The 27,288-nt window shown below is 47.9% G+C and overlaps 1 protein-coding gene across 1 annotated transcript in view; it reads right to left on the bottom strand.

Annotated features, from left to right (window-relative positions):
* LOC146035604 (diacylglycerol O-acyltransferase 2-like) overlaps positions 1-21,139 on the bottom strand; it is a 47,701-nt gene extending 26,562 nt beyond the window's left edge. Inside the window, exons 1-2 of the mRNA XM_083159143.1 lie at positions 20,935-21,139; positions 9,566-9,691 (exon numbers count right to left, since the gene is read on the bottom strand). Of these exons, the coding sequence (XP_083015269.1) occupies positions 9,566-9,691; positions 20,935-20,974 (166 nt within the window). The 5' untranslated portion in view covers positions 20,975-21,139. The remainder of the gene's footprint in view (positions 1-9,565; positions 9,692-20,934) is intronic.
* Positions 21,140-27,288: the final 6,149 nt, after the last annotated feature.

Raw genomic sequence — 27,288 nt, 5'->3', positions numbered from 1 at the left:
AGGGGTATTCAATGTTGGGTCACTGCTGTCAAGCTGGCTTGACAGTCGTGACCCTGTCCCGTTCTCTGTCTGTTTGACCGAGAAAAAGCAGGCGGAATTCAATGTCCCGCCTGCAGCGGAACGAGAAGGGGGCATGGACGCAAGCTGTGGCCGGGAAGAGGCGAGCTGCAGCCAGGAGCTCATCACTTCCCGGCCGTTTTTTGGCAGAATGCTTGTGAAGTCAGGCTCGTTCTGCCGAGATACCCTGTTCAATACTGTTGGGAAAGACAGGACCCCTTAGCCATCTCCCCATTGGGAGATGGCTGCAGGTGATTGAATACCCCCCTAATTGTGTGTAGCAGCTAAAATTATGCTTTGGTCTGTTAGCTTTGTCAAAAGTAGCTGACACTGGAATATGAGTCTGTGTCAATTGTTGTTCAGAGCTAGAGGTACTAAGCTTGAAAAGTGATACAATGAAGAGCGATAAAACTACCATTTCACAGGTTGTGTTTGAAAAATGACAGGTAGGAGCTGATTGGTTTGTGATTTATCTCTCCATTTTATCACTTTTCAAGCTTTAGTAAATCTCGCCCTCAGAGAGGACACATAAATATTTTTTACACAATGAACATTTCACTCCATTTACACGTGTTCATTGCATTTATTAGCAGTGGCGGCTCATAACTTTTTGTGTTCCCAATGCCTGTATTATGATGACAGGCGACGGGCACTAGCGCATGTGCAGTTCCCACCTTTCTACCAGGTTCTATGGGCTGCTGAAAATCATGGTCCCGGTGTCAACATGGGCAGACTCCGGATTTATGGGCTACCACTCAGCAGCCCATAGAGCAGGGTTGCCGACCCTCCCGGAATTTCCGGGAGTCTCCTGAAAATCGGGACCCCCTCCCGGCCCCCCAGAAGGGTGGGCAACCCTCCCGGATTCAGGGGGGACCCCCGCTGTCCTCCGGATCGCGGCATTAAAATGCCGCAATCCTCGGGGCTCAGAGGAGTAGGCGGAGCTAAAACGACACAATCGCGTCATTTTAGCCCCGCCCCCTCCACGGAAATCTGTTAATTCCTTGTTTTACCAGCATGGGGCGGGGCTTAGTGATGTCACTCGTAAGCCCCGCCCCCTGAGCGGCTGGTGAAACTCTCCTCTCCGGGCTTCTCCCGGAGAGGAGAATCTTAAAGTCGGCAACCCTGCCATAGAGAGGTTTTTACCTAGGTAAAATCCACATAGTGTTTATTAGTATGACCAAGCAGTGTTATATTTGCTGCAGTGGAATGACAGTAAAGCAGATCTGACAGTATTTAACCATACCTCCCAACTGTCCCGCTTATCGCGGGAACATCCTGGTTTTGTGGGACGATCCGTCATCCCTCCTCGGGCCAGCAGTGTCCTGCTGCGGGGGGGGGGGAAGGTTAGTTGGGAGTCACCCCTGTCACAAATGAATAGATGGTGCGCATGCGCACAGCATCTATTCCTGTAGCCAGAGGGGCTGGGGGCATAGCCAGCAGCTCACGGAGCTGCTGGGCATGCCCCCACAGCAGTGAAAATGGGGGCGTGACCTTGCGGCAGCACCATGAGTATAGGTCACACCCCCTGCCACTAGGCCACACACCCTGAAATTTTGGTGCGTGTCTAAAGCGCGCGCATTGTCCCTCTTTCAAGGGGTGAAAATATTTTGTGCTGACATCCGAGATTCCAGCTCACCCCAGCTTCCGGACCTGGTGGTATCCTGCTCCTTGGACTGTCTTTCTGGCACCCCAGTCTTGCCTTGAGCGATTTTAAACTGATGCTTTCATTACCCCTACCAAATTGTAAGTGCACATCCTTATTAAAATACATTAAACATTGTAATAGCAGATGTGTGACCTGAAGCATGTGTATGATAACAACCTTAATCTTAATCACTTTAACCAGAAATAAAGACACGGAGACTTGGGTTTGGCAGAAATTGTCAGCTGATATTTATTTATAAATTTTTAAGCTAATTTAAGTTTAGTTTAATTAGTTAATTTATTTTAATGGTGGCCAGAAAGAACGGCTATGTACTAAACTCCACCCCAAACAAGCATACGCTATTCGGTCTAACTCAGAAAAGCGGTATCCTCCCCACCTCCCCATTGACTGCCCACCCATCCGGGTGGGTTCGCTACCCCCGGGGCGGGTGGTCTAGCGAAAGGCCTAAGCCAATGAGAGGCGAGCGCACCGAAACAACACCAAATACGCTGCAAAATAACTTAGGGAAACATCTCAAAATGATCAACAAGCCGTTCTTTTCCGCCAATCAGCCGACGCAATTAAATAACCACCCCTAGCCGAAAAACAGGGAAGGGAGGGTGGGAAACTTTCTGAGGTAAAAGAGGCAGACTCCTCCTCTTTCAGCTCTAATAACTTCAACCGACAAAACATCTACCCCAAACCCATAGGCTCCTTAAGTCACATGCTCCTGAATAACCACACCCCTCCTATCATGTTTAATTCACTACATGGTCTATTCAGCCATTACGTTGTTCTAAACATTGTAATAGCAGATGTGTGACCTGAAGCATGTGTATGATAACAACCTTAATCTTAATCACTTTAACCAGAAATAAAGACACGGAGACTTGGGTTTGGCAGAAATTGTCAGCTGATATTTATTTATAAATTTTTAAGCTAATTTAAGTTTAGTTTAATTAGTTAATTTATTTTAATGGTGGCCAGAAAGAACGGCTATGTACTAAACTCCACCCCAAACAAGCATACGCTATTCGGTCTAACTCAGAAAAGCGGTATCCTCCCCACCTCCCCATTGACTGCCCACCCATCCGGGTGGGTTCGCTACCCCCGGGGCGGGTGGTCTAGCGAAAGGCCTAAGCCAATGAGAGGCGAGCGCACCGAAACAACACCAAATACGCTGCAAAATAACTTAGGGAAACATCTCAAAATGATCAACAAGCCGTTCTTTTCCGCCAAAGCGGGGACCCCGGTCCCGGAGGCCCCGCCCCGCCACCAATTAAAGAACTGATCCTACCACTACCAACAGATCCTCCACAAACAAAATTAAACCAGCCTTAACTAGGTGAATTCCATCGGGCCTATACAGCTGATGATAACGGAATCTAATCAGTTCATGCAGCACGACTGCGCCACCTGCTTTAAATATCCATCGTGAAACTGCTGCATTTAGCTTTTTCCTAGCCTCATCAATGGCCCTACAGTCTCTGACTCCTCTCCAACATAGTCGAGGCACGATACAGGACCAGATAAGGGTGCACTCAGGCCAAGCTGCTCTCACGGCGGCCAGATCTCCAAGGATCAAAGCCCTCAACTCCATTTGGGACATTTTCCCCAGGTCATTACCTCCCAGATGAAGGACTAGCACTTGAGGTAAACCAAACAACTTCACCTTATCCATGAGGAAAGCCCTTAGCTCGCGCCAGGACATTCCCCTCACTCCCATCCAACGCACCAAGCCATTCCAATCGAAGACAGGTCCTTCACCTGCAGCTACCAACTTCTCAGCCCAATATACGAACGAGTGACCCACTATCCACACCCTGAAGTTGTCTTTGCCCATACCTGAAGGAGAAATTGCGTAGAAAGGAGTTAGAATGCGTTAAGTAAGGATAGGTATAATGCATTTTAGGAGGATCTGCCAAAAGAAAAAATTTGGATTCTGCACGAATTTGGTGCGGTAGCACTGCATCAACCTAGTTGAAGCCACTCAAGAATACAAGGGTAATCACATACAAAGGGAGGGGGAAGTTGGATGGTTAAGGGTAAGAGGGGGATTACTCGGCCGGAGAAAAAACGTCTGGACCTGCTGAGGGACTCTTAATTGAAGCCTAATTAGCCGAATTGTGTGAAGCCAGATTCAGTCCGTCAGGTCAGGTAAAAAAGCGTGAAAACTCCGGACGCTGGCCCAACAACAGAGCGTAGCTAATCCCCGAGTAGGACTAAAAAAGGGGGGGGGGGGGTACATAGGAGTGCAGTCATCACTGGAAACCATACACGCACAGACCATCAGGGAAGAGGTTGTGGACGTATGTACTTTTTATACGATGCGGAGCGCCAACGCCCTAGTTTCTTTATGTCTGAAACCGGCCACCCTGCGCCAGCGGCAGACGTGGCGGAGCCTATGCGGAAAGAATGGGTACCATAGTCCAAGGTAGACAGTCCCAGTCCCTTTACACACGTCCTCAACATCCAGCTGAACTGATACCTGGTCAATGGCACACCATCATAATGAACCAACCAGGAACCCTGAACTTCGGGACGGACTGACGCGTACTGCGCAGCAAGAGTCACAGGGCAGACTGAAGGAGTGACCCCAGGGGCCATCTTTACCCAATTCCCCATGGCTAACTGATCCGTTTTTGAGCGCCTGATTCTACACCACATAGTCCCCTGGTCTAAGCGTTTATCCGAGCTAAGCAGTGTCGCATGCTTATGCTTCGCCGGCGATACCAGCTCTGACACTCTCAGTGCCCCATGAAAAACTACAGAAAAAGCTAATCTAAATAACAATGATTCGAACACGGAATCTGCGTAACAACTAACTTTATCACTAAGCGAAACAAGAAGCGAGGAATCGATAGGGCGTCTGCGATCAGCCGCTACTGGTGCTACACGTGACCAACCCTTCATGGCTTTCCTAATCAGAAAACCTTTTGTGTGATCCGCTAAGCCATGAAGCTGCGCAAAAAAGGAAATACCGGCTAAATAACGCGCCGTCACCGCCCTAGACTTGCCTGTGTTGTACAACTTCCACACAAAAGAAAGCAAAAGCTTTTGGCCACGCCTACCTTGCCGCGCTGAACCTCCAGAGAAAGATTGCCATTCTGCCCATGCCTGGCGGTAAGTCCTAAGAGTAGCTGGCGCCAATGACAGCTCCGCTAGCCCCTCCAGTCCGGCCCGATCACCTGCCAAACATAAAGCGGGCACGAGACCCCAACAGTGTCAGCGCCAGGAGCTAGCTGTCTGAAACGCTCCCACTGGAAACGAGACAATGCGTCCGCGATCTCATTCTGAACCCCTGGCACGTGCCTAGCTTTGAACATAATGTTATGGCGCAGGCACTGTAAGGACAGCTGCGCCAGGACCCTTAGAACTAGTGGGGACTTTGCCTTCTGATTGTTAATTGCGTGGACCGTGCTGAAATTATCACACCAAAACAGGACGCCGCGATTAGCTAAGCGGGGGCCCCATATCTCTATGGCGACCATGATGGGAAACAGCTCCAGTAGGAGCATGTCCCTGTTCAGCCAATTCTGTAACCACTCTGATGGCCACGCCTGCGCGCACCAGCTACCTTCCAGGAAGCAGCCAAAACCCGTTGCCCCGGCAGCATCAGTGTATAGTTGAAGCGCGGAGTTGTCCACGGCAGGAGCCAGCCAGATCCTTATGCCGTTGAAATCCTCTAAGAAGGAGGACCAGACAGCCAGATCTCGCCTAATCTCAGCCGAGAGGCGTACGAGATGATGGGATCTGTTGACTCCCGCAGTGGCCCGCTCCAGCTTCCTACAGAAAAGCCTTCCCATAGGAATAACCCTGCACGCAAAGTTAAGCTGGCCTAGCAGGGACTGAGCTTGCCGCAGTGTAACCTTGCGCGATTCTCTGAACATGGCAATAATTTCCTTCAGCCTCAAGATCTTATCTGAAGGAAGGCGACATAACCCCAGCCGAGTGTCGATCTGGATCCCCAGAAACGACAAGCAAGTCACGGGACCTTCCGTTTTCTCTTCCGCAATTGGCACGCCAAATTGCTTGAAAAGGGAACGTATGGTTGCAAGGAGTTGAGCACATTGTCCCGAGTTCGGGGGGCCGACACACAAAAAATCATCCAGGTAGTGGGCGATCCCGCCCACCCCGGCTGATTTTTCAATGCACCAGTGCAAAAAGGTACTAAACCTTTCAAAATAAGCACAGGATATCGAACACCCCATTGGCAAGCATTTGTCAATGAAGTATTCCTCACCTATGCGAAAGCCCATGTACCTAAATGCGCTGGGGTGTAATGGGAGAAGTCGAAAAGCAGATTCGACGTCTATTTTAGCCATGAGGGCCCCCTTCTGGAATGAACGGACCATGTCCAATGCCTCGTCAAATGACTGGTAAATCACTGAACAAACCTCCTCGGGGATGGCATCATTCACGGAGAAACCCTCGGGGTAAGAAAGATGCTGGATTAACCTGAATTTCCAGCAACCTTCTTAGGGACCACCCCCACTGGAGATATCACTAGTCCTTCTATGGGGGGGCCTGGAAAGGGACCTGCCATGCGCCCCAGGCGGATTTCCTTTTCTACTTTCTCTTTGAGAACTGACGGGAAGGAACGGGCAGACTGCAGGTTCCGAAAGGACCCACCCCGAACCTCTCCCTGAACTGGTAAAACAAAACCAACTGTAAAACCTTTTAACAAAAACTTAGCTACTTCTCTATCCGGGTACAGGCGGAGCCATTGGAGCATGGCGTCGGCCTGAACCGGGGTATGCGCCCTAGCGAGGTGCGCCTGCGGGAGAGGGTTTGTGGGCCGATTGTCCTCCCGCCTCTCTAGCGGGGCGGTTACCTCGAAAGCAGCTCGACGCCGGGTGAGTACCAGAGCAGTTTATGCAAACATGCTTATACTTGCATCGTTGGCCCTGCTGGCAAAAGGAATTATTAAAGGCATAACATTTCCCTTTTGCCATACCCGGGGTGAATGCCCTACCCCCAGGGGGAAAACGTTTCTGCGACTGAACTTCTGGCACAGGTCTCTGCTGACTATGAGCAGCGGAAGCTACTGCCGCCTGCTGCCTAGATCCCTCGGCCGCCTCAGTATGCAATCTAACCACCTCCATCCAGACTTCTACGTCCTTGCATCCAAAATCCATGATATGAAGACAGTCCTGCTTTCGGCGGAACTGGTCGTCATATGACCTCCATGCTACACCCCCATATTTCATGTACATGTCATGTACCATATGAATATACCTTATGATATTCATATGCGCGTCTGGGCGGTCTTCCAGGTAACAAGCTGCAAAGACGCAGAACCCTGCCAGCCAATTATCATACGAGCGGAAAGCTTCGGACCCAATTCCACCCTTGGCCTTTGCTGCCTTGTACGCCTTTTTGGACTCGTCAGTTAAGCTGAACAAGTCCACAAAGTCGCCCATCTCAATCTTTATACGGCAGCTTTCCCTAAGGCCACGCAGAACTGCGGTGTAATCACAATGCACAACTGCGGGCAAATTCCTCCTTTTCCTCTCCCTGCGGGAAATGGAAGCTCTCTTGCGCTTACCGCGGCCCAACTGGCGGCCTGCTTCCTTTTTTGCATACTTTGCGGCCCGTTTCCGTGCCTTCGTGGTACTACCCACGTCGGAACCCGCTGCAGAGGAAGAAGAGGAACTGGATGTGTGGTGTGTGGAATGTGAGCCTGCAGTGGAGGAATTACACCTAGAATCCTCATCCTCATCAGTGCCGTCCTCACCTATGCCCTCGGGCTGCGCGGCCCATGTGTCATCGTCATTGTCTTCCTCCTCCGCCTCAAACTCCTCATCCTCGGCATCTTCGTCATCATGCATCTGGGCATCTGCGGGTATAAAAGCAGAAGAGCGCCTCCCGCCGCGCCTGCTACCAGAGCGGGATGGGTGTGTAGCCCTACCCCCCAGGCCCACTGGCCGGGAAGGACCGGGCTGCACTGTGTCTAAATCCCTAAATGCATTCACAAATGCTGCACATCCGGGTATGAGCTCTCTTCTAGTACTAGAGGACCGGCGTCTGCCTGGGGCAGAGCGCTCTGGTTGCTCAGGGGGACCATCCACCAATGGGGCCAGGGCACCAGCTACAGAGGATAATGCTGCTGACAGGAAAGCAGGATCAAAAAAGAGGGGGCGGCATTCTGGGGCCTACTAGCTGCTCTGTGAGCAGAAGCAGCGCCCTGTCGTCCACCACGTCCAGAGGGCTGCCCTCTATGACGTCTGCTGCTCCCTTCACTGCCCTCCTCCTCACTCTCTACCCTTGCATCGAGAGTATCCCTATATAATGTGTCCCAGGAGGATCCATGGAGGTCCAGTAGGGGCCTGCGTGCTGGCACCAGAGCGGTGTTACTGCCTCCACCTGACGACCTGGTGCCCCTGGGCGAACGGCCGCGTCCCCTGCCTGGCGGCGCCACGCTAGGGCGGTCCGCCATTGCCCGCTCGACATTCCCTGCTCCCCTGCTCCTAGCGGCAGACGACCGCCGCCTCACGCTGGCTTCAGGCTCTGCTGCCTCAGCCGGAGCCGCCGCTTCACTTCCCTGCCCGCGGCGCGCCCGTCCCGTCGACGGGCGCACACCGCGTGACGCCATGCCACCGCGCTCAGCAGCCCTACCTCTCACGCGGCGACCCGCCGCAGCAGACCCGCGTCCGCGAGCCGCTGAAGCAGAACGCCCGCTCGAAGGTAAGGCCCCGAACGCAGCGTCTCTGGGCTCGGGTGAACTGGCGGTATCCTGGCCTAGGCCCGAATCCTGCCGCAGACGGGCAGGCGGGCGGACATTACGCCGAGGGCGCGGGGAGGGGGATTGCCTAGCACGGGGCATATTTTCAACTACTCTTTTACAGTGAACCTAAATCTAGTAGCAAGGCACCTAAAGTCAGGTAATAGTGTACAAGAGCTACAGCTCACACGTCTACTCACCAAACTTTCTGAGGTAAAAGAGGCAGACTCCTCCTCTTTCAGCTCTAATAACTTCAACCGACAAAACATCTACCCCAAACCCATAGGCTCCTTAAGTCACATGCTCCTGAATAACCACACCCCTCCTATCATGTTTAATTCACTACATGGTCTATTCAGCCATTACGTTGTTCGTTTTAAAAAGTTATGCACTATCATTTTTCTTTGTGTCATTTCATATTCCAACTGGGAGGACGTTCTTATTGGAGGATCTGAACCTTTGTGAATCCTACCCATTGTTGAACCTCATTGGTGACAATATCGTGACTTTTTGGTGTTTTTTTAAACACAGAGACTATTTTATGGGAACAACACCAGCGCTAATTGAACAGTTTTAACCCCTTCTTGCATATTGTCTATACCAGGTGGTCATTGAACGTCACCTTAAACGGTTTATAAGCTGCTTGTGTGTCGTGCGCACCTGATCACTTAGTTCCTTTCTTTGTTACACTTTGGCCTAATGCATGTCGATTTTTTTCCATGTGTTAACATAACTATGAACAAGTCTTTTTTTGAGGAAAAAAGCACATGTTGACCTTTTGCTTGTGTCAACATTTTACCACGCCGACAAAATGTATGTCAAACTTACATACTGACATAATGATGGCCTCCCTTATTACACTTGCACTGTATAGTCTATTAGGCAGATACCATTGTATAATACAGTAGCAATCACTGCTCATTTTCCTGTGCTCGTCTATGAGGTGTGAAGGAACAATAATGAATCCGGTACTCGTTGTAAAGGGTTTTAATCAGCGCATTCGGTAAAGCACATTGTGGCGATCACAGAGAATTGAATTTACTATGTATGATTACTTTGTTTCAACCAGTCACATAATGAAGTACTGTGCACTTGCTTTATACAGTTTTTATAGTGTGGCTCACTATTACGTAACTCACCCATCACCAGAAAAGAAATTATCCATTGTAGAATAGAAAGCAGCTGGATAAATGATCGGAACCGCTCTTGGAGTGGTGTAGTAGCAGATAGAGAGCGCAGTGCAGAGCACAGAGCCTGTCTGCTCCCTGAAACACAAACAAACAGTCATGGTCACACACAGTAGAAAGAAAATGTTAGGAACCCTACATCTGTGGCTGGTTGTATTATGTAGAGGTTAGGGAGGGACCTAATTGCTTCAAAATCAGCCAACAAATGAGTTCAAATGAGTATATAGTGCAAAAAAGCGCTCCAACCTCTGATCTATACATATTCTAATAAACCTGCAGTGAAGTACAACTCAACTATAATCAATTACCAGGTTGGCCTGTTTTCCAATAAGACTGTTCAAGTAGACCCCTTAAGCCTTCAGTGTTTAAAACTAGAGATGGGTGCCGGGCCTAAGATTTGGGTTTGGATTCATCACCGGGATTTGGATTTGGCTGTGCGTGCACCTGCACCCCCCAGTATGCACACTGGGCATGTGCGAGATCACACTACTATCGTGAGATCTGAGCAGCCCGGTGCTGACAGCTGGGTCATAGCTGTCCCTGCTGTTGGGATAGGACATTACCACCCTACTGCTGTCAAAATCGATAGCTGGAGGAGGTAGAACGGTCAATGCTGCTGACCTCTCATACATTGTGCTGCATATTGGTGTGCTATCTGTTAGATAGCGGTGCCGATATGGACAGGGGTGCCTTAAAACCCAAACATATATTTAATCACATGAAAACAACAGAGAAAATCTTATAGACAGGGATGGGAGATGTTTGTTGGTTTTAAGGTTTTCCAGTCTGGATCGAGTTTGCTCAGACTTAAAAAATGTTAGGAGCTCTATGGTATCATTACCTACTGTTAGCCACAAGGTGGCAGTTCAAATCTTTTTATGGAAAGACTTACAGCACTTAAGCTTTGTTTTATGTGAGTTTCAAGCAGGGCCAGATTAGGGTCTGTGGGGGGCCTGACAATAAAAGTGATAAAATGGCGGTTATAAAAATAGAGTATAATTTACCAATCAGCATTGTGACTGTGTTCAATTCCTTAAGACAGAAAATGTAACTCTTAATACATTTGTTAAATTGAAAGGACATATATATATAAAAATGGACAGACATAAGATTACAAAGGGTAGCTCACACAATATTAGCAGTATTGAAATAAAGTTAGTTACCTTGTTAAAAATAGTATATAGTGCTGTTTATGAATAATTCACAATAACTGACATGTCTCGTGCTACACAGCTCAAAACCCACTGCCAGCCAGTCCCATAATGCCGGTGCCACTGAGGAAGGACCAGTGACTGAGTAAAATGGTGCAGCTCCTGAACGTCACAGAAATCCCTCCGGCCGTGGCGGTGACTGTAATGCTCTATGGTGTGTGACCACATTGTGTAAATGTAAATCACAGGGGCTTTGTTTTACTAATTTAATTAACAATTACAACTAATAACAACCAATAACAACCAGTGGAGATTTAGTTTATGCATTGATCAATGCATTTAAGCCTGCAGCCCACTTTTCTGCAGGTCCTACTCTATTGCTCAAAATAATTACCATAAACATAGCTATTACATTAGTGTTAAGGTGACCATACACAATGCGATATGCACCATGCGTTTTAAACTAGATTGCATCGCATCTAGTTTAAAATGCATGCGATGTGCTAAAGCACTGTTCGTTTTGAACTAGATGCAATGCAATCTAGTTCAAAAAGTACCTGCAGCACATTATGTACTTTATGTGCTGTGCGATGGTATGTGCATGGGAGTGTGCATCGCATCGCACCCCTACTGTCACAACCACCATGGCAGTTACCTTCGCTCCCAGTGCTGTTTCTGACCTACAATGCCCTGGCGCTATGTCCTCCACCTTGGCGCTCACCTCCGCTCCTGGTTCCTGTCCCGGCCTGCAGTTATCTGCCGCTCTGTCACCCACCATGGCGCCTGTTTCTTCTCCGGGTGTCAGTTCTGGTCCGCAGTGCCCTGGCGTCCTGGCTCCAGGAGGCGGGATCCGCCATGATGGCGTCCGCGTCATTCTAGGCCTCAGGTTGGGAAGCGCCGGCTTCAGCGCCTCCGCTTAGTATTCCTCGCCGGCTGAATAGTGTCAATCTTCAGGCGGCGGCCATCTTGTTGGTTCCTGGAGCCTATGCCTCGCAGCACTAGCCGTGATGTCATCCTCCCGGCAAATCACTTCACAGCTCAGCACATAAATACTGACTAGCCAGGCCAGACCGGCAGTCAGTACAATGTTGTCCTACAGATAGCAGCTCGCTGTGCATCATCTGACAATTCCTGCAGCTACTCCCAGCTACAGCCTGACTCCCTGTTCGTCATGTGAAGCCGCTACCTTTCTACTTTTGCTCGTCGTCCACTGTATTCTCCAAATACTACCACGGAATATCCATTGCCGCCTATAGGGATATATGGACTTTAGGGCTAGCACCCCAAAGGTGTGATTCTCTTTCCTCTCGTCCCGACGGTTATCTTCTGTGGCCCAGTGGCCCTGGTCCTCTGCAGCCACGACCTCACTCAGCAATATCTCCATTCTCATTGGCTTCATCATTGTCTTCAGTTCCTTCATCATTGTCTTCAGTTCCTTCATCATTGTCGTCAGACATATCATCATTGTCTTCAGTTCCTTCATCATTGTCGTCAGACATATCATCATTGTCTTCAGTTCCTTCATCATTGTCCTCAGACATATCATCATTGTCGAAAACAATTTAAAGAATAATGACTGTGCCTGAGCACTGCAGCCCTTGATACAACCCAGGGACTCCTTAAATCCCAGACAATAGCAATATACAAAAATGGAAGATCATATGCGCTGTGTTCTTAAATAATGGGTCTGGTGTACCCGATGCTTGTATGACAGATCCTTGTCTGACAGTTGACCAAAGGACCCTGATAACTGACCTTAAGTCAGTGCCCTATGTGCACATCAAGGTATCTTTAGTCAGTCTGTTTCCTCATACACCAATAGGCACGATACAGTATTCAGGTCTCCTCAGCGGGGGACTCAAATGGGAAAGGACTTACCAAGGGCTAGTGCCCTATGTTCATCAAAAGGTATCTTTTTGGTCCAAACGTCACTCAATTCAGGCAATCCAGGTCACGTAAAAAGGATTTATTTCCAAAAGGTCATGGATACAGATAAAATACTTAAAACGTCCAGTAAAAGTACACAAGGTACAACAAAGCACAAAAAGTTGAAAATGGCAAGGAGATTTGGATGTTGTCGGCAAAGATTGGGGCACCCTCCTATCCGGATGGAAGGGATACCACCAAAAAGGGCTTGTGATGAAAAATAGCCGGATTACCTTCAACACTCCAAAGGCCCTCACCTCCCACCAACGCGTTTCGGGCTGTTAAGAATAGCCCTTTTTCAAGGTGGATCTGTCATACAAGCATCGGGTACACCAGACCCATTATTTAAGAACACAGCGCCTATGATCTCCCATTTTTGTATATCATCATTGTCTTCAATTCCTTCATCATTGTCTTCCGTCATATCATCATTGTTTTCAGTTCCTTCATCATTATCCTCAGTCATATTATTATTGTATCATCACCATCATTACTGTATATCAGACTTTTCCATTAAAAGATTTAATTTTACTCATTAGCCTCATTCTGCTCTGTTGTCCATGCAACAGCCCTTACACTCCGGCTGGTGCTTCACCCAGTTCACGGAACGTGACATGTACATTGTACCCTGTATGGGCACCTTTAGACTTCAGGCATGCTATCTGATCACAGCAACTTTCCTTTTTAAAGGTGAAGCAATTATCAACACACCTGTTGCACCTAGGGAAAAAGTTGACACAAGCTATGTAAAGATGAAGTATCAACACCTCCACCTACTACTCTGCTACCTCTTCTCTTGACCCTATATCCTCAAGAGTCAATAAAACTTTGTCTCTGCTCAAGCAAGCACTGATCACTCCCATTCTAAAAAAAAAAAAACACAATTCTGACCCAAACTCTCTCTCTCTCTCTAATTACTGTACCATGCCTCTCCAAGTTTAGAGACTTGTCTACACTTGCCTCACACATTTTCTTAACTCATAATTCATTGGACCCACTTCAGTTAGGATTTCGGTCACCATATTCCACCTAGACAGCACTGGCCACAGTAGTAAATAATCTGGCCACTGCTAAATCTAAAGGCCATTGCTCACTACTTATTCTTCTAGATCTTTCAACTGCCTTTGATATGGTTGACCACTCTGTTCTCATACAAACACTGCAATCCCTAGGCCTTCTTGGTTCTCTTCCTACTTATCTAACTGCTCTTTCACTGTTTGCTTCTTTGACTCCACCTCCTCTTCCCTACCTCTATCAGTTGGAGTACCGCAAGACTCAGTCTTAGGTCCTCTGCTTTACTTAATTTATATCTCATCCCTTGGTACACTAATCAACTCCTATTCAGTATAATTTGTACGCAGATGGTATTCAAATTTACCTATCCATCCCAGATTTGTCACCTCCTGAATCTGTGTGTCACTGAATGTATTTCTGCCATTTCATCTTGGATGTCATCTCGCCACCTCAAGCTCAACATTTCCAAAAAATAATTACTTATTTTTCCACCAGCCAAGAATAGCTACCAGCCTGATATCTCCATAACTGTTGAAAACTTGACTATCCACCCTACCCCACAAGCTCACTGCCTAGGTGTCATCCTTGTCTCTGATCTGTCCTTTGTTCCACACATTCAATTTGTCTCTAAATCACGTTACATGCACCTAAAAAACATATCCAAAATACGGCCATATCTTACACAAGACACTGCAAAAACTCTAATCCATGCACTCATTATCTCCCGAATTGACTATTGCAATAGTCTCCTTACTGGTCTTCCCAAGAAAAGACTATCACCACTACAATCCATTTTGAATGCAGCTGCAAGGCTAATCTTCCTAGCAAGGCATTCATCATCTGTTGATCCGCTCTGTCAGTCCCTCCATTGGTTGCCCATATTCCACCGGATGCAATTCAAAATACTAATACTCACATATAAATCCAATAACCTGACTATCTCCTATATATTTGGCTACATCTGTCACTCAAAGTGGGTGTCTGTGTCTATAACGCTCTGTTCCTGGACTTTCCTCTTAATGTGTGATTGCCTTCATCTGTGCTGAACACCTTTCTGAGAAATTAACCTGTTTAAAACAGGTGATGGCAATCATACATTAAGGGGAAGTCTAGAAACAGAGCATTGTGTCCCTCCTGGAGAGGGTCATGTTGGGAGGTATGTGACAGAGAACCAGCCCAGTGAGCCCACAGACAGTGCCAGACACCCACTGCCTTCCCGTGTTGCCCAGCACTGCTACTCCACAGCCACCAGGTGAGTGCCCCCCTCCCGCGATTTGCGGCAAAACCTCCCCCCCCCCCACGCGCCCCCCCCTCCCGCGATTTGCGGCAAAAATACCCGCTCCCCCGCGACCCCCCCTACCGCGATTCGCAGCAAAAACACCCCCCGCGACCCCCCCTCCCGCGATTCGCTGCAAAAAGAACCCCCCCACGACCCCTCCCGCAATTCGCGGCATAACCACCACCCCCCCCCTCCCCCGTGACCCCCCCCCCCGATTTGCAGAAAAAACACCCCCCCCCGCGACCTCCCTCCCGCGATTCGCGGCAAAAAGAACCCCCCCGCGACCCCCCCTTGCACGATTGGCGGCACCCCCCCTGCGACCCCCCTCCCGCGATTCGCGGCACCCCCCCCCCGCAATTCGCAGCAGCCCCAGGATTAAATGGAACATGCAAAACACTGACATGGCTATGGTCGACAATGAAAAAGGTTGACATGAGTTTTTGAAGATTTATTTTTAATTTTTTTAATTTTTTCATATTCATTGTCATGTGTCGACATGGACACCAATGAAGTGGCACACTTATGTCAACATTCACATGTGTTGACCTTTCTGTGTTGATTTTTTCTTGTGGCGATTCGCGTCACACCCCCCGCAACCCCCCCTCCCGCGATTCGCGGCACCCCCCGTGACCCCCCACCTCCCGCAATTCGCGGCAACCCCCCACCGGAACCCCTGTGAACCCCGCCCTCCCGCGATTCGCGGTACCCACCCCCGCGACCCCCCCTCCCACAATTCGCAGCACCCCCCGCGATTCGCGGCAGCCCCAGGATTAAATGGCACATGCAAAACACTGGCACGGCTATGGTCGACAATGAAAAAGGTTGACATGAGTTTTTGAAGATTTATTTCATTTTTTGAATGTTTTCATATTCATTGTCATGTGTCAACATGGACACCAATGAAGTGGCACACTTATGTCAACATTTACATGTGTTGACCTTTCTGTGTTGAGTTTTTCTTGTGGCGATTCGCGTCACACCCCCCCGCAAACCCCCCTCCCGCGTTTTGCGCCACCCCCCGTGACCCCCCACCTCCCGCAATTCGCGGCAACCCCCCACTGGAACCCCTGTGAACCCCGCCCTCCTGCGATTCGCGGCACCCAACCCCGCGACCCCCCCCTCCCGCAATTCGCGGCACCCCCCGTGATTCGCGACAGCTCCGGAATTAAATTGCACATGGAAAACAATGACATGGCTATGGTCGACAATGAAAAAGGTTGACATGAGTTTTTGAAGTTTTTATTTTTTATTTTTTGAATGTTTTCATATTCATTCTCATGTGTCGACATGGACACCAATGAAATGCCACACTTATGTCAACATTTACATGTGTTGACCTTTCTGTGTTGATTTTTTCTTGTGGCGATTCGCGTCACACCCCCCCCACCCCCCCGCAACCCCCACTCCCGCGATTCACGGCACACACACACCCCCCCGCGATTCTCGGCACCCCACCCCGTGACCCCCCCTCCCGTGATTCACGGCACATCCCCCGCGACCCCCCCTACCATGATTCGCCGCAACCCCCGCCCCCGTAACCCCCCTCCCGCGATTTGCGGCAACCCACCCCGCGACCCCCCTCCCGCGATTCTCTGCAATCCCTCCCCTCCCGCGATTCGCAGCATCCACCCCCCCACAACCCCCCCCCCTCCTGCAATTCGCGGCACCCCCCGCAACCCCCCCTCCTGCAATTCGCGGCACCCTCCGCGACCCCCCCTCCCGCGATTCGCGGACACCTAAGTTGCAATACAGGGCATCTTTAATACAATTCTAACCATATTTCTCATATACAAACGTTCACAAATTAAGGGGGCGCAGCCCCTTACGACGGTGTGAAGAGCGCCCGTAGGGCGCGATGAATCACCTAGTACCAACATATATCTCTTCACTTATCTCAAAATATCTCCCAACTCGACCTCTCCGCTCTGCACAAGATCTGCGTCTCTCATCCACACTCTTTACCAGTTTGCATTCACAATTGCAGGACTTTCATCTGGCAGCACCCACCTTATGGAATGTCCTCCCACACACCATTAGACTCTCCTTCAGCCTCAAATCTTTTAAGCATTCCCTGAAAACTCACCTCTTCAGGCAAGTCTATCAAATTCCTGAACCACCCACATAACCTTCAAAGCTTTCATATCTAACTCTATCCCATCAGGACTGTTCTTTGTAATCTGGTGGGACTGCTATACTATAGATAGTGCCTATCCTTGTGTATTTTTCATATTTCCCAATAGATTGTAAGCTTGCGAGCAGGGCCCTCCAACCTCTATGTCTGTCTGTAATCACCCAGTTTGTCTTATCACTGTTGAGTCCAATTGTAGAGCAAAACAGAATATGCTGCGCTATATAAGAAACTGTATATAAATGAATAAATAAATAATGATAAATAAGTTAAAACAGGGTGCATGAGAAAATTTGACCACAAAAAGACTGATTAAAAATTAAATTAATAAACAAAAAACACTAATCATTGGCACTCACCATTCTTAGCTTTGGGGTGCCCTATCATTTGTGACCACATTGTTTAAATGGAAATCACTGGGGCACTGCATCCACTTAAATAACTAACAATAATAAACAGAGGAGATTTTGGGGGGTATTCAATGTCCTGCAGCCATTCCCGACCGGGGAAATGGCTGCGGGGCCCTATTCAATGCTGTCTTCCCTGACAGCATTGAACAGGGGATCTTGGCAGAATGAGCCCGACTTCACAAGCAGTTGGGCTCATTCTGCCGAGAACGGGCAGGAATTGACAAGCTCCTGGCTGCAGCTTGATGATTCCCGTCCGCTTCTCGCGGCCACACCCCCTTCTCAACCCGCGGCAGGTGGGACATTGAATCCCACCTGCAAATTCTCAGTTGAGCTGACCGATAATGGGAAAGGGTCGCGGCTGTCGGGCCAGCCCGACAGTCATGACCCAACATTGAATATCCCCCTTAGTTCATGTTTTAACTTATTTATCATACGTTGTGTCAACTATTTTCCTAGATCAGTGGTTCCCAAACTGTGAAAACCAGCAACAAAATTGAGAGTCACAAGTAGGGTGGCCAATCCCGGGATCGGCGGGATCCCGGGATTTGGCCCCAAAATTGCCGGGATTTGAATCCCGGGATTGGAGTTTCCAATCCCGGGATTTCGGGATTAAACTAGTCTAATGCTGACCAAAATCGACGGGAAAACTCAAACACCGGGATTCCACTACTGCGGGACATGTATAGCCTGCAGAACAGTAGATAGGAAAGGACAGAGAAAAGTGACAGACATAACGTCACACACCACAGGCCAGACATACACAATTAAACAAGAAATGTCATGCCACACAAAAGGGGTGGTATACCTTATATCATGCCCATGCAGCAAACAGTACATAGGGAGAACGATCAGACCCCTCAAAACAAGAATGTATGAACATATTCGCAATATTAAGAAAGGACTTGAACAACATAGCCTATCACAACATTTCAATGAAACACACAACAGAGACCCCACAGGGATGACCTTCACCGCTATCACCCAAGTCCCACACAATTGGAGAGGGGGGGATTACTTCAAGAAAATAAACAAAGAAGAACTTAGGTGGATTTACAAATTACAAACAATGAAACCCAAAGGACATAACATCGACTTCAATATAAGTGACGTAGTGTAAATTCAATTGCCTTACTCTAGAATACCTCCCATCAACAACCACACAGTGTGTACACTTACGGTAACAGTTTGTTTTAACATACCAATATGTGTATTTTTTACATTTCTTTTATTTATTTTACATTTTATGTAATCATACGAATCATTTCCCCGCTCTCACAATCGAAATCATTCTTACGTTTGATTTAGCACTTCTAAAGCTCCACCACAATGTATCCCCATCTATTCATTCCTTCATCTTAACTCAACCTCTTCCATAGAGCCCTCCATCTACATACGTACAGATCAATAAGTGCAGCACTACAACTGTAGCACTCCCACCGCATCCACTGTTCTGTGAATCACGCTAGAGACCTCATACTGGCGGCAACAACTCCCCATTAAAGACTTAACATGCCAAACACACCATATCGGCTCACCCAGAGAGGAGTCGACATGGTCGACATGCACGAATGGGTTTACCAGGTAACCCCACGGACGAAATACAGCTGTACAGCACGTAACATTACGAGCGTAACAGCTGATAGACAATAACCCCGCCCACTATAGAACCCGCAACCAATAGCTGAACACCCGGGCGGGTAGAAGTACAGGAGCACCTCAGACCAGATCGCATCCTTGACGAAGGCACGGACGTGCCGAAACGCGTTGGACATCAGGACACTAGTCCTGCACCCACCCAGCACCCCACAAGTCTCCTCCAGGAGGAGTTGAGCGCGCACCGCTACAGTACCCGCGACACCCCGGGTGACGCCGCAAAGCCGAACCCGGAAGTGCCGTGAGCAACTGCAGCAACGGTGTGGACTACACTGCCGGCTATCGCGTGAAGAGAGGACGCCGGCGAAGATCCCAGGAGAAGACACGGAATCCACCTCCTGCAAGCAGAGAATACAGGTATCGGGTAAGTGCACGGTGCACCACCGGAGGGTTAGGGACGCCAGCCCCCGGTACCACCATACACTTTCCTTGACCACCCAGACTTTGTTATCTGCAAGAGACTTCCGTTTGTGACCGGAGATCTGCCAGTGCCCTTTCACAACCCCGATTTGCTTCATACAAACTACTCCATCACCATCCTTAACAACAGACCCCGTGCATTGCCCAACCACGGAGGTCTGCTGAGAACCCAACCCACCTACCAAACAGGGGAGGAACAACCCAAAATCCAATCTGCAGAAGACACAAGAGTGAGATCTGCAGTTTTGGAGGTCCCTGTAACCACCCCCCCCCACCCCCAACCAACCCCCGCACTTTTAAGAGTATATGCACCTTTTTAAGTGTTCAATAAATATTTGTTCACAATAGAAACTGTCTTGCATCACATTATTACTAATACAAATAATCAGAGGTCCACACCATTGATTCAATCAGCGAGTGCGCAATTCAACAAAATTGTAGTCTAATGCTGGGCAGCGTCTGAGCACTCGCTCAGACGCTGCCCAGCTACTCCCGTCCTGGCTGTGCAGCTCAGACGTGCAGCGTGGTCAGAGGTCACGCTGCGCGTCACACTGTGCAGCCAACTGAACACGCCCCCGCACCTCCGCTCTGTATTACCGGTCCCGGAGCTCCAGTCTGTCTGAGATCTCGCCTCCTGCGGCCTGCCACTGTGACCAGCCGTGACTGTGTGCGGCCGGGGGAGGTCAGGCGGCGAGCGAGTTGCGACACCTATGGGTCACGCTGCGCAGGCCGCAGCACTGAACCCGCTCGCCGCCCGACTTCTCCCGGCTGCACAGTCCAGTGTGTCACTGTGACTAACCTACTGTACCTCTGGCGTCACACCAGCAGCCTCCGTACATTCTACTGCCGCCTGCGCCGCTCGAAGTAAGACACTGTGGGGGGAGAGTGGGGTGGTTTTCTTATTAGGGATGCCAATCCTGGGATCCCGGGAATCCCGGGATTGAGCATTTTTCAATCCCGATTCCCGGGATTGAAAAAATGCCTCGGGATTGGCATCCCTAGTCACAAGTGAAAATATAATGGGCACTATCATAAACACAATGAAAGATTGTAGACAATGTGGGAATGGGTATTCCTGACAGTTACATTTATAATAAGTTCATTTAATGCTGTAAATTCTGTGGTCATTCACAAAGATTAATTTTCTCAATGATGTATATAAAATGGAAGGTGTCCTTATATGACCACTGATTACTTTGGTGACTTCTAACATCCTTTTGATGTAGAACACTGTCAGTGAAACATTACAAACTACCACTAACATAAATGTGCTAGGCCTGTGCACAGACTGCAGTAAGATCTATGTGATGGATAATACAAATGTTACAAGTAAGACTTACCACTTAGGTCTTGGGAATACGCAGCAATGATGGTTTTCATGGCTTCAAATATTCACGTTACTTTCTCTTGTCAGTTTTAGTGTATTCCTAAAGTTTGCTGAGAGAAGATACCATCACTGAGGTGGAAGGGAGACAAATCAGTACCTAGTCTGTTTTTCTAAGTAACAAACACTAACAAGTAACTAGCAAACTTAACTATGGCATGACATGCAGCTGATATGTGCGCCACAACCAGCTCATCATAAAATAAATTGAGGGACACATAGCTAGTAGATATTATCATCACCTGTATTACATGTATATCTCCCTGTAAACTACTCATTGGAACATTCCATGTTGTGATGAAATTATTTTGTGGCCTTGGTCCAGGGTTCATGGGACACAGTTCAAAACATATTCAAACCCTTATCAATATGTGTTGGAGAGGATGTTTAATGGGGAATTCACTGTCGTCCTTTTAATCTTCAACTCTGCAATGAGATGTGCACCACTCAGAACCAGCTACGCATAACCATTCTCTATCATATGCACTGATTTATCTTGTCTTTCCAGATTAACACATAATAGCAGAAGTAGGATAATTAATTACTTCAAGTTACAATCAATACACAAATGTGATCTCATACACTATTGCTGCAGTGATTTCAAACAGCCCATCACAGCTCGCCAGATCCTGTGCCACTTAGTTTGCGCTGAAATGCCATGAAACTTTACCAGACTACACTGATCAGTCAGCACTTGTTTATCTGTTCTCAAATGAGTGTGAATCTGGATAGGAAGTGCTACGAGGCAGAAGATGCAGCTTTTTATCCCGACAAGTCTCGTGCTTCATCTGCAGTTTGGGCATATTTAAACCATAAAAAAAAAATATTTAATTAAGTGTATGAGTTATCCTACACTTGCATGAGGTTTTGAAGAATAAACTTTTATTAGAGTGACCGTTCTTATTGGGTTAAGTTAAAAAAAAAAAATTGGGACCAAAACAAACCAGCAACAGCCCAACCCAACCCAACCATACTGGAATTGATCAATTAATTTCTCATTTGCAAAAAGGTGCTAAGTGAAGGAGCAACTCATTATAACATCACACACAAAGTAACCCCCCTTCACCTAAACAACTGCCATTAGACAGTGGCAGATTTAAGTGTCAGACCGCACCCATCCAAACTTATTTTTTAATTTTCTTAGTTTTTATTTTATTCTTGTGCATGCCAAAAAAAAGGTACACAATGCCTGAAGAATAAGGACATGAGAAAAAAAGGTATAATAGGAGAATTTTGAATGCTTTGAGCATTGTCACTTAGGGGAGCAAGAGACAAAGAGGGAAGTAAGAGACAAAAAGGATGCAGTCGTATTCATTTGTATTAAGAATAACAATACGATTTTTAGTATTCGTATTCTTAGTAAATTTCCCCCAAAGTGTCTTTCTGATGGGAGAATGTTGAACAGGTTATGATCAGGATGCAGCTTGTCTGCCGTGATCTTCCCAGCATGTTTCTTGACCTTGGCTAAGTGTAGTTCCCTTACAGGGGGAGGTCAGTCCCAATGGGAGGAAGAGAAAAAGGGAGAGAGGGAACAAGAGGGAAGGAAGTAAAGAGAGGGTGATCGGGAGGGAGAGAGAGACAAAGGAAGGAAGAGAAGGGAGAGAGACATAGGGGGTTATTCTAGTTCATTCTTTCTGACAAAATCCTTCTTAGATGGACAAAACCATGTGCACTGCGGGTGGGGAAGATGTAACTTGTGCAGAGAGAATTAGATTTGGGTGGGGTTTTTCTTCAAAGTGAGATCTATATTGCAGTGTAAAATAAAGCAGTCAGTATTTTCCCTGCACAGAAACAAAATAACTCACCCAAATCGAATTCTATCTGCACATGTTACATCTGCCCCCCTGCAGTGCACATGGTTTTGTCCATCTAAGAAGGATTTTGTCAGAAAGAATGAACTAGAATAAACCCCATAGAGAGAAAGGGGGAGGAAGAAAGAAAGGGAGAGAGAAAAGGAGAGCAGAGAGATATACAAGAAGAATCAGAGAGCAAGAAAGATAAGAAGAGCAGAGAGAGAGAGAGAGAGAAAGATCAGAGATCAAGGGAGAGATATATGAAGGAGAGAGCGAGAGAGGAGATCAGAGTGCAAGGAAGAGAAAGTAGGAAGAGAGAGAAGAAGATCAGAGAGCAAGGTAGAGAGAAACAAAGCAGAGAGAGAGGAGAAGGAAAATGGAGAAAGAGAAGGAGGGGGAGAAGGAGAGGTGAAGGTGTTAAAAAAAAGTGGCAGAAATGACAGAGGGTGCATGGTGCTGGTATCTGAAATACAGGGGACCCCTACTTCTACTGTCCCCCGTATTTTGGGGACCATGCCAGTGTTAACAAAGGGGGATGGTTAAGGTTAGAGGGGGCACTTTGACTGTACTGGCTGGGTGTTAGGTGGTGGGCAGTTAGCCGATCGTGGAGCGAAAGAGGGCAAGGTGGCAGGGTGAGAGGCATTGGGATGGTGGCAACCACTGGTCTGGACAAGGGGAATGATTGGTTAGATGAGGGCAATGGGCCTCATGGTTGGTTAGATTGGGGTGCACTGGACTGGGGATGGGGTTGGTTGGGTAGATGGAGGGGGACTGGGCTGGGGATGTTTGATTAGATGGGGCACTGGGCTGGTGACTGAGGATGGTTGGTTAGATGGCGGGGCACTGGGCTGGGCACAGGAGATGGTTGGTTAGATGTCACTGGGCTGGTGACTGTGGTTGGTTAGATGAGGGAGCACTGAGCTGAGCATGGGGAATGGTTAGTAAGATAGGAGGGCACTGGCTGGGTACAGGGTATGGCAGCACTGACTCAGGGATTGCAGTTTCCTTGCTGGGTCTCATGATCAATGCTGGGGCCTGCGCTGGGAGGGGGGCACCAAACTCCGCCAAACCCCACTTGGTCTCCAGATCTGGGGGAGGTGGGCCCCAAACCTCCTCACTGGATCTCATGATCAAGCCAGTGCCAGCAGAGGGGTGAACCCCCGAGTCCAGTCATCCCCCCTCCCTGGTTGAATCATTGCTGGTGGGAGTGCCGGCAGCAGGAAAGGTGGAGAAGTGACGGCGACTACACTTTAAAAAGAGATAAAACTTCAATAGGGTGCAGGGGATTGTCTGCTGGGCCTTGGGACCACCCAGGCCCCATAGCATTTGCATCCCCCTGCACCCTCTATAGTAACGCCACTACTTACAAACAACATACAAACCAATCACTACATCGATAGTCTACCAGTATAAAACTATTGAATACTTTTATTTATACTTATGATTAATACGTATTGTATTGGTGCAGCTGACATATAAGGCCCTAATTTTTAATGCAGAGTCTCACTAGACCTGGCACACAAAGAGGGTCTGTTTGGCATAACTGCAGCAATGATGTATGACACCTCTGTACACTTATCTGCGGTCAGAGATAAAGTTGATGATTAACAGAGTACGAAGCAAAACTTACACATGTGTTTTTTTAGGTTACTAAGCAGCCTGTGGAAGAGACCATTACATTGCAAATAAGTAAGGGTTGTGTAGATAATCCATTATTATTGGCTGCTCTGTGATCAACCCCCTAACTTATGACCCAACAATAAAATACACAGAGAGCAAAGAGTTGCCAAGAGCTTACTACGACAAAATGTGAAAGATTTACAAACCGAGAAGCTGGTTACCAAATTAGAAATCAGGTACTGTAATACAATATTCAATGAGTATTTTTATTCAGTATTAAATGGTCTTAAGCAAAAACAAATTAAAACATTTTTGAAGCATCTAGTCATATATACAGTACAGTATGTAATCATGATTAATGTTTATTAACTGCACATTGATGGCAGTTTATATATCAATTCAAGTCATCAGCTGTGCCAAATGGATATTTTTCACAAATCCAGCAAAAAACTAAGTTTAAACTAGTCAAACAAATGTGCATTGGCTGAAGCGCACATTAGGGGGTGTTATTCTGGTTGATTCGCAGCCTTTCGAGTCCACCAACACCCGCCTTGCGAATGGTGGCTGGCCGCCACCCATTTGCAAGGCAAATTTGCACGCAGGGCATGTGAATGGATGTTACACAGTCAGTTTCAGTCGATACTCAAAGCCACCATCAGTGTCACGATTCAAGATCTGAAAAACACTTACTTGCATTCCAGGTGTTTCTCTAGGCTTGCTCAGGTCATCCAGGTCTGTGCTGCAGCGATCCAGTGTCAGCATCTCCCGCGATGTCATCTCAGCGGGCACCGCTGAACACGGTCTGCCGCTCTGTTGTCCACAAACTCCCAGCATTAAGCCTTCTCCCCATTACAGGCCGTTCCACATGCACACCAAACATCACTTCAATCTCCAACATGGGCGTTGCCATATTGGTTTGATTAACAGGAGTTACTCAGTCAATGCTGAACTGGCCATGCTGACATCACTCCGCTTCAACCAATTGCCTTGGCTCTACAAAGTCCAGCTCTAACTTCATCATTTCCAGTACCATCGATCATTTATCGCTCCTGCTTCCTTCACTGCTTACTTCTACTATTACCTGCTCGCTTATCAGTACCATCTCCATTACCAGCCAGCACTCAGAGAGTCGACATCAATACCACCACCATTGGTCAATATTATCATTTACAGTCATCACTGGTGAAACTCTTCAGTGTCTGTGTTAGTAGTACCAGCTTGAGCTACTTATTTACCCGCAGTGCTAGCTTCATGTTCTCCACCATGGATGGCCTACATCGGCTGAAGCCGAATGTCGTTGAAGGTTATTTTACTTACCTCGGTCCTCCAGTGACATCTTCACGCTCACGCCTGTGGGTCTCCTACATTGCTTTCAGTGGTTAGCATTGTGTATATGCAGTCCAAACTAATTAAAGAACCCAGCTTCCATTTCACTCCAGCCTCAGTACAAAGTCACCCCTCAGACGTGACAATCAGTTCTTGCCAACACCCTAATGCTTTCATTTTCTCTCAGTTGACACGCTTTCTCCACCATTGAATCCAGCCAGGTCATTGGTGTCATTGGATTTGCTTCCTCATATATTCCTGGACTTCATTCCAATTAAGCCTCTCCTGTATTGTACTCACGCCTTCAGGTCATCTTCAGTTATCAGACTGACCTTCTAAGTCAAGAAAAATATGGACCCCTATACAGCCCGGTTACTGCCAGTTATTGTTATTCCCACATCAGAAAACGGTCCCTTTGCAAGAACCATGGATGATACAAATATTATGGACACTAGCACCTTGAGCTTGTCCCCTTGCTAAGGGTCGACTCTACCTTTGATCATTGATCATATGCTCTGATAATGGAAGCAGGTCCATTATTTATCCAAGGAGCTCTGCATTGCAAATGAACGGGACTAGTAACTATTGATATTAATGTCTCCGTTATTGACTGAACAACAAGCAGTAATAGCCACATAAGCCTTAGTATATATCAGACCATTATTTAACTCTGCCTCGTCATATGTGTTAAGCAGTGGCGTAACTACCTAATTGTCGCCCCCCCCGCCGCATATTTTTCGGCGCCCCCCTCCCCTCTGCCCCCTCCCTCCCCTCGACGTACCTGTCTGGCCGCATCTGCCTGTCACTGTCCCGTATCTCCCGGCTCCTGCTGCTATAATGAAAACGGACTCTTAGAAAATGGCTGCCCCCATACTGCAGACAGAAAACTGTCTGCAGTATATGGGGGCAGCCATTTTCTATAAGTCCGTTTTCATTATAGCAGCAGGAGCCGGTGCCGGGAGATACGGGACCGTGACAGGCAGATGCGGCCGGACAGCAGCGGGTAAGTGGTAGCTATAGCCCCACAGACCCCCGGCGCCCACAGGTTCTCTGCGCCTCCCCGCCACCGCGGGGGCTGCGGAGCTATAGCTACGCCACTGGTGTTAAGTGTTGTTTGTCTTGTGTGTCTATTTTTAATAAGTGCACTATGTATATGTAATATGTATTAATTGTATTTTTTTTATTAAAAAAAGTGATAATAATTTTTGGTACTTGTGTACTTTCACGGCGCCAGCATGGCGCCGCGTCTGTGTCCCCTTGCGGGGCTCGCTGCGCTCACCCACGCTGCAGGCTCGGTGGCTCACCACGCTATCTAAAATCAACTCCATGCCAGCATGGATAGTGGGGGTACGAACTATCCACGTTGGCATGGAGTTTACAGCTCCGCAGCTGGACACAGACTCACGGTGCCATGCTGGCCTACTTTTTACCCTATTGTTTGGTATATTCTTTGAGTGAAGCAGCGCCACCTAGCGGTGTTGGCTTTAAGCTAAACACCACCCCATAGTATTGACCTTCTACTGTAAGTGGTGTACTTCCCTACATGAAAATACATTGAATTAAGCCTCCGA

Source organism: Crinia signifera, chromosome 9, assembly GCF_055691185.1.
Source record: "Crinia signifera chromosome 9, ASM5569118v1, whole genome shotgun sequence".
NCBI lineage: Eukaryota > Metazoa > Chordata > Amphibia > Anura > Myobatrachidae > Crinia > Crinia signifera.
This window is presented reverse-complemented; position numbering and strand designations above follow the sequence as displayed.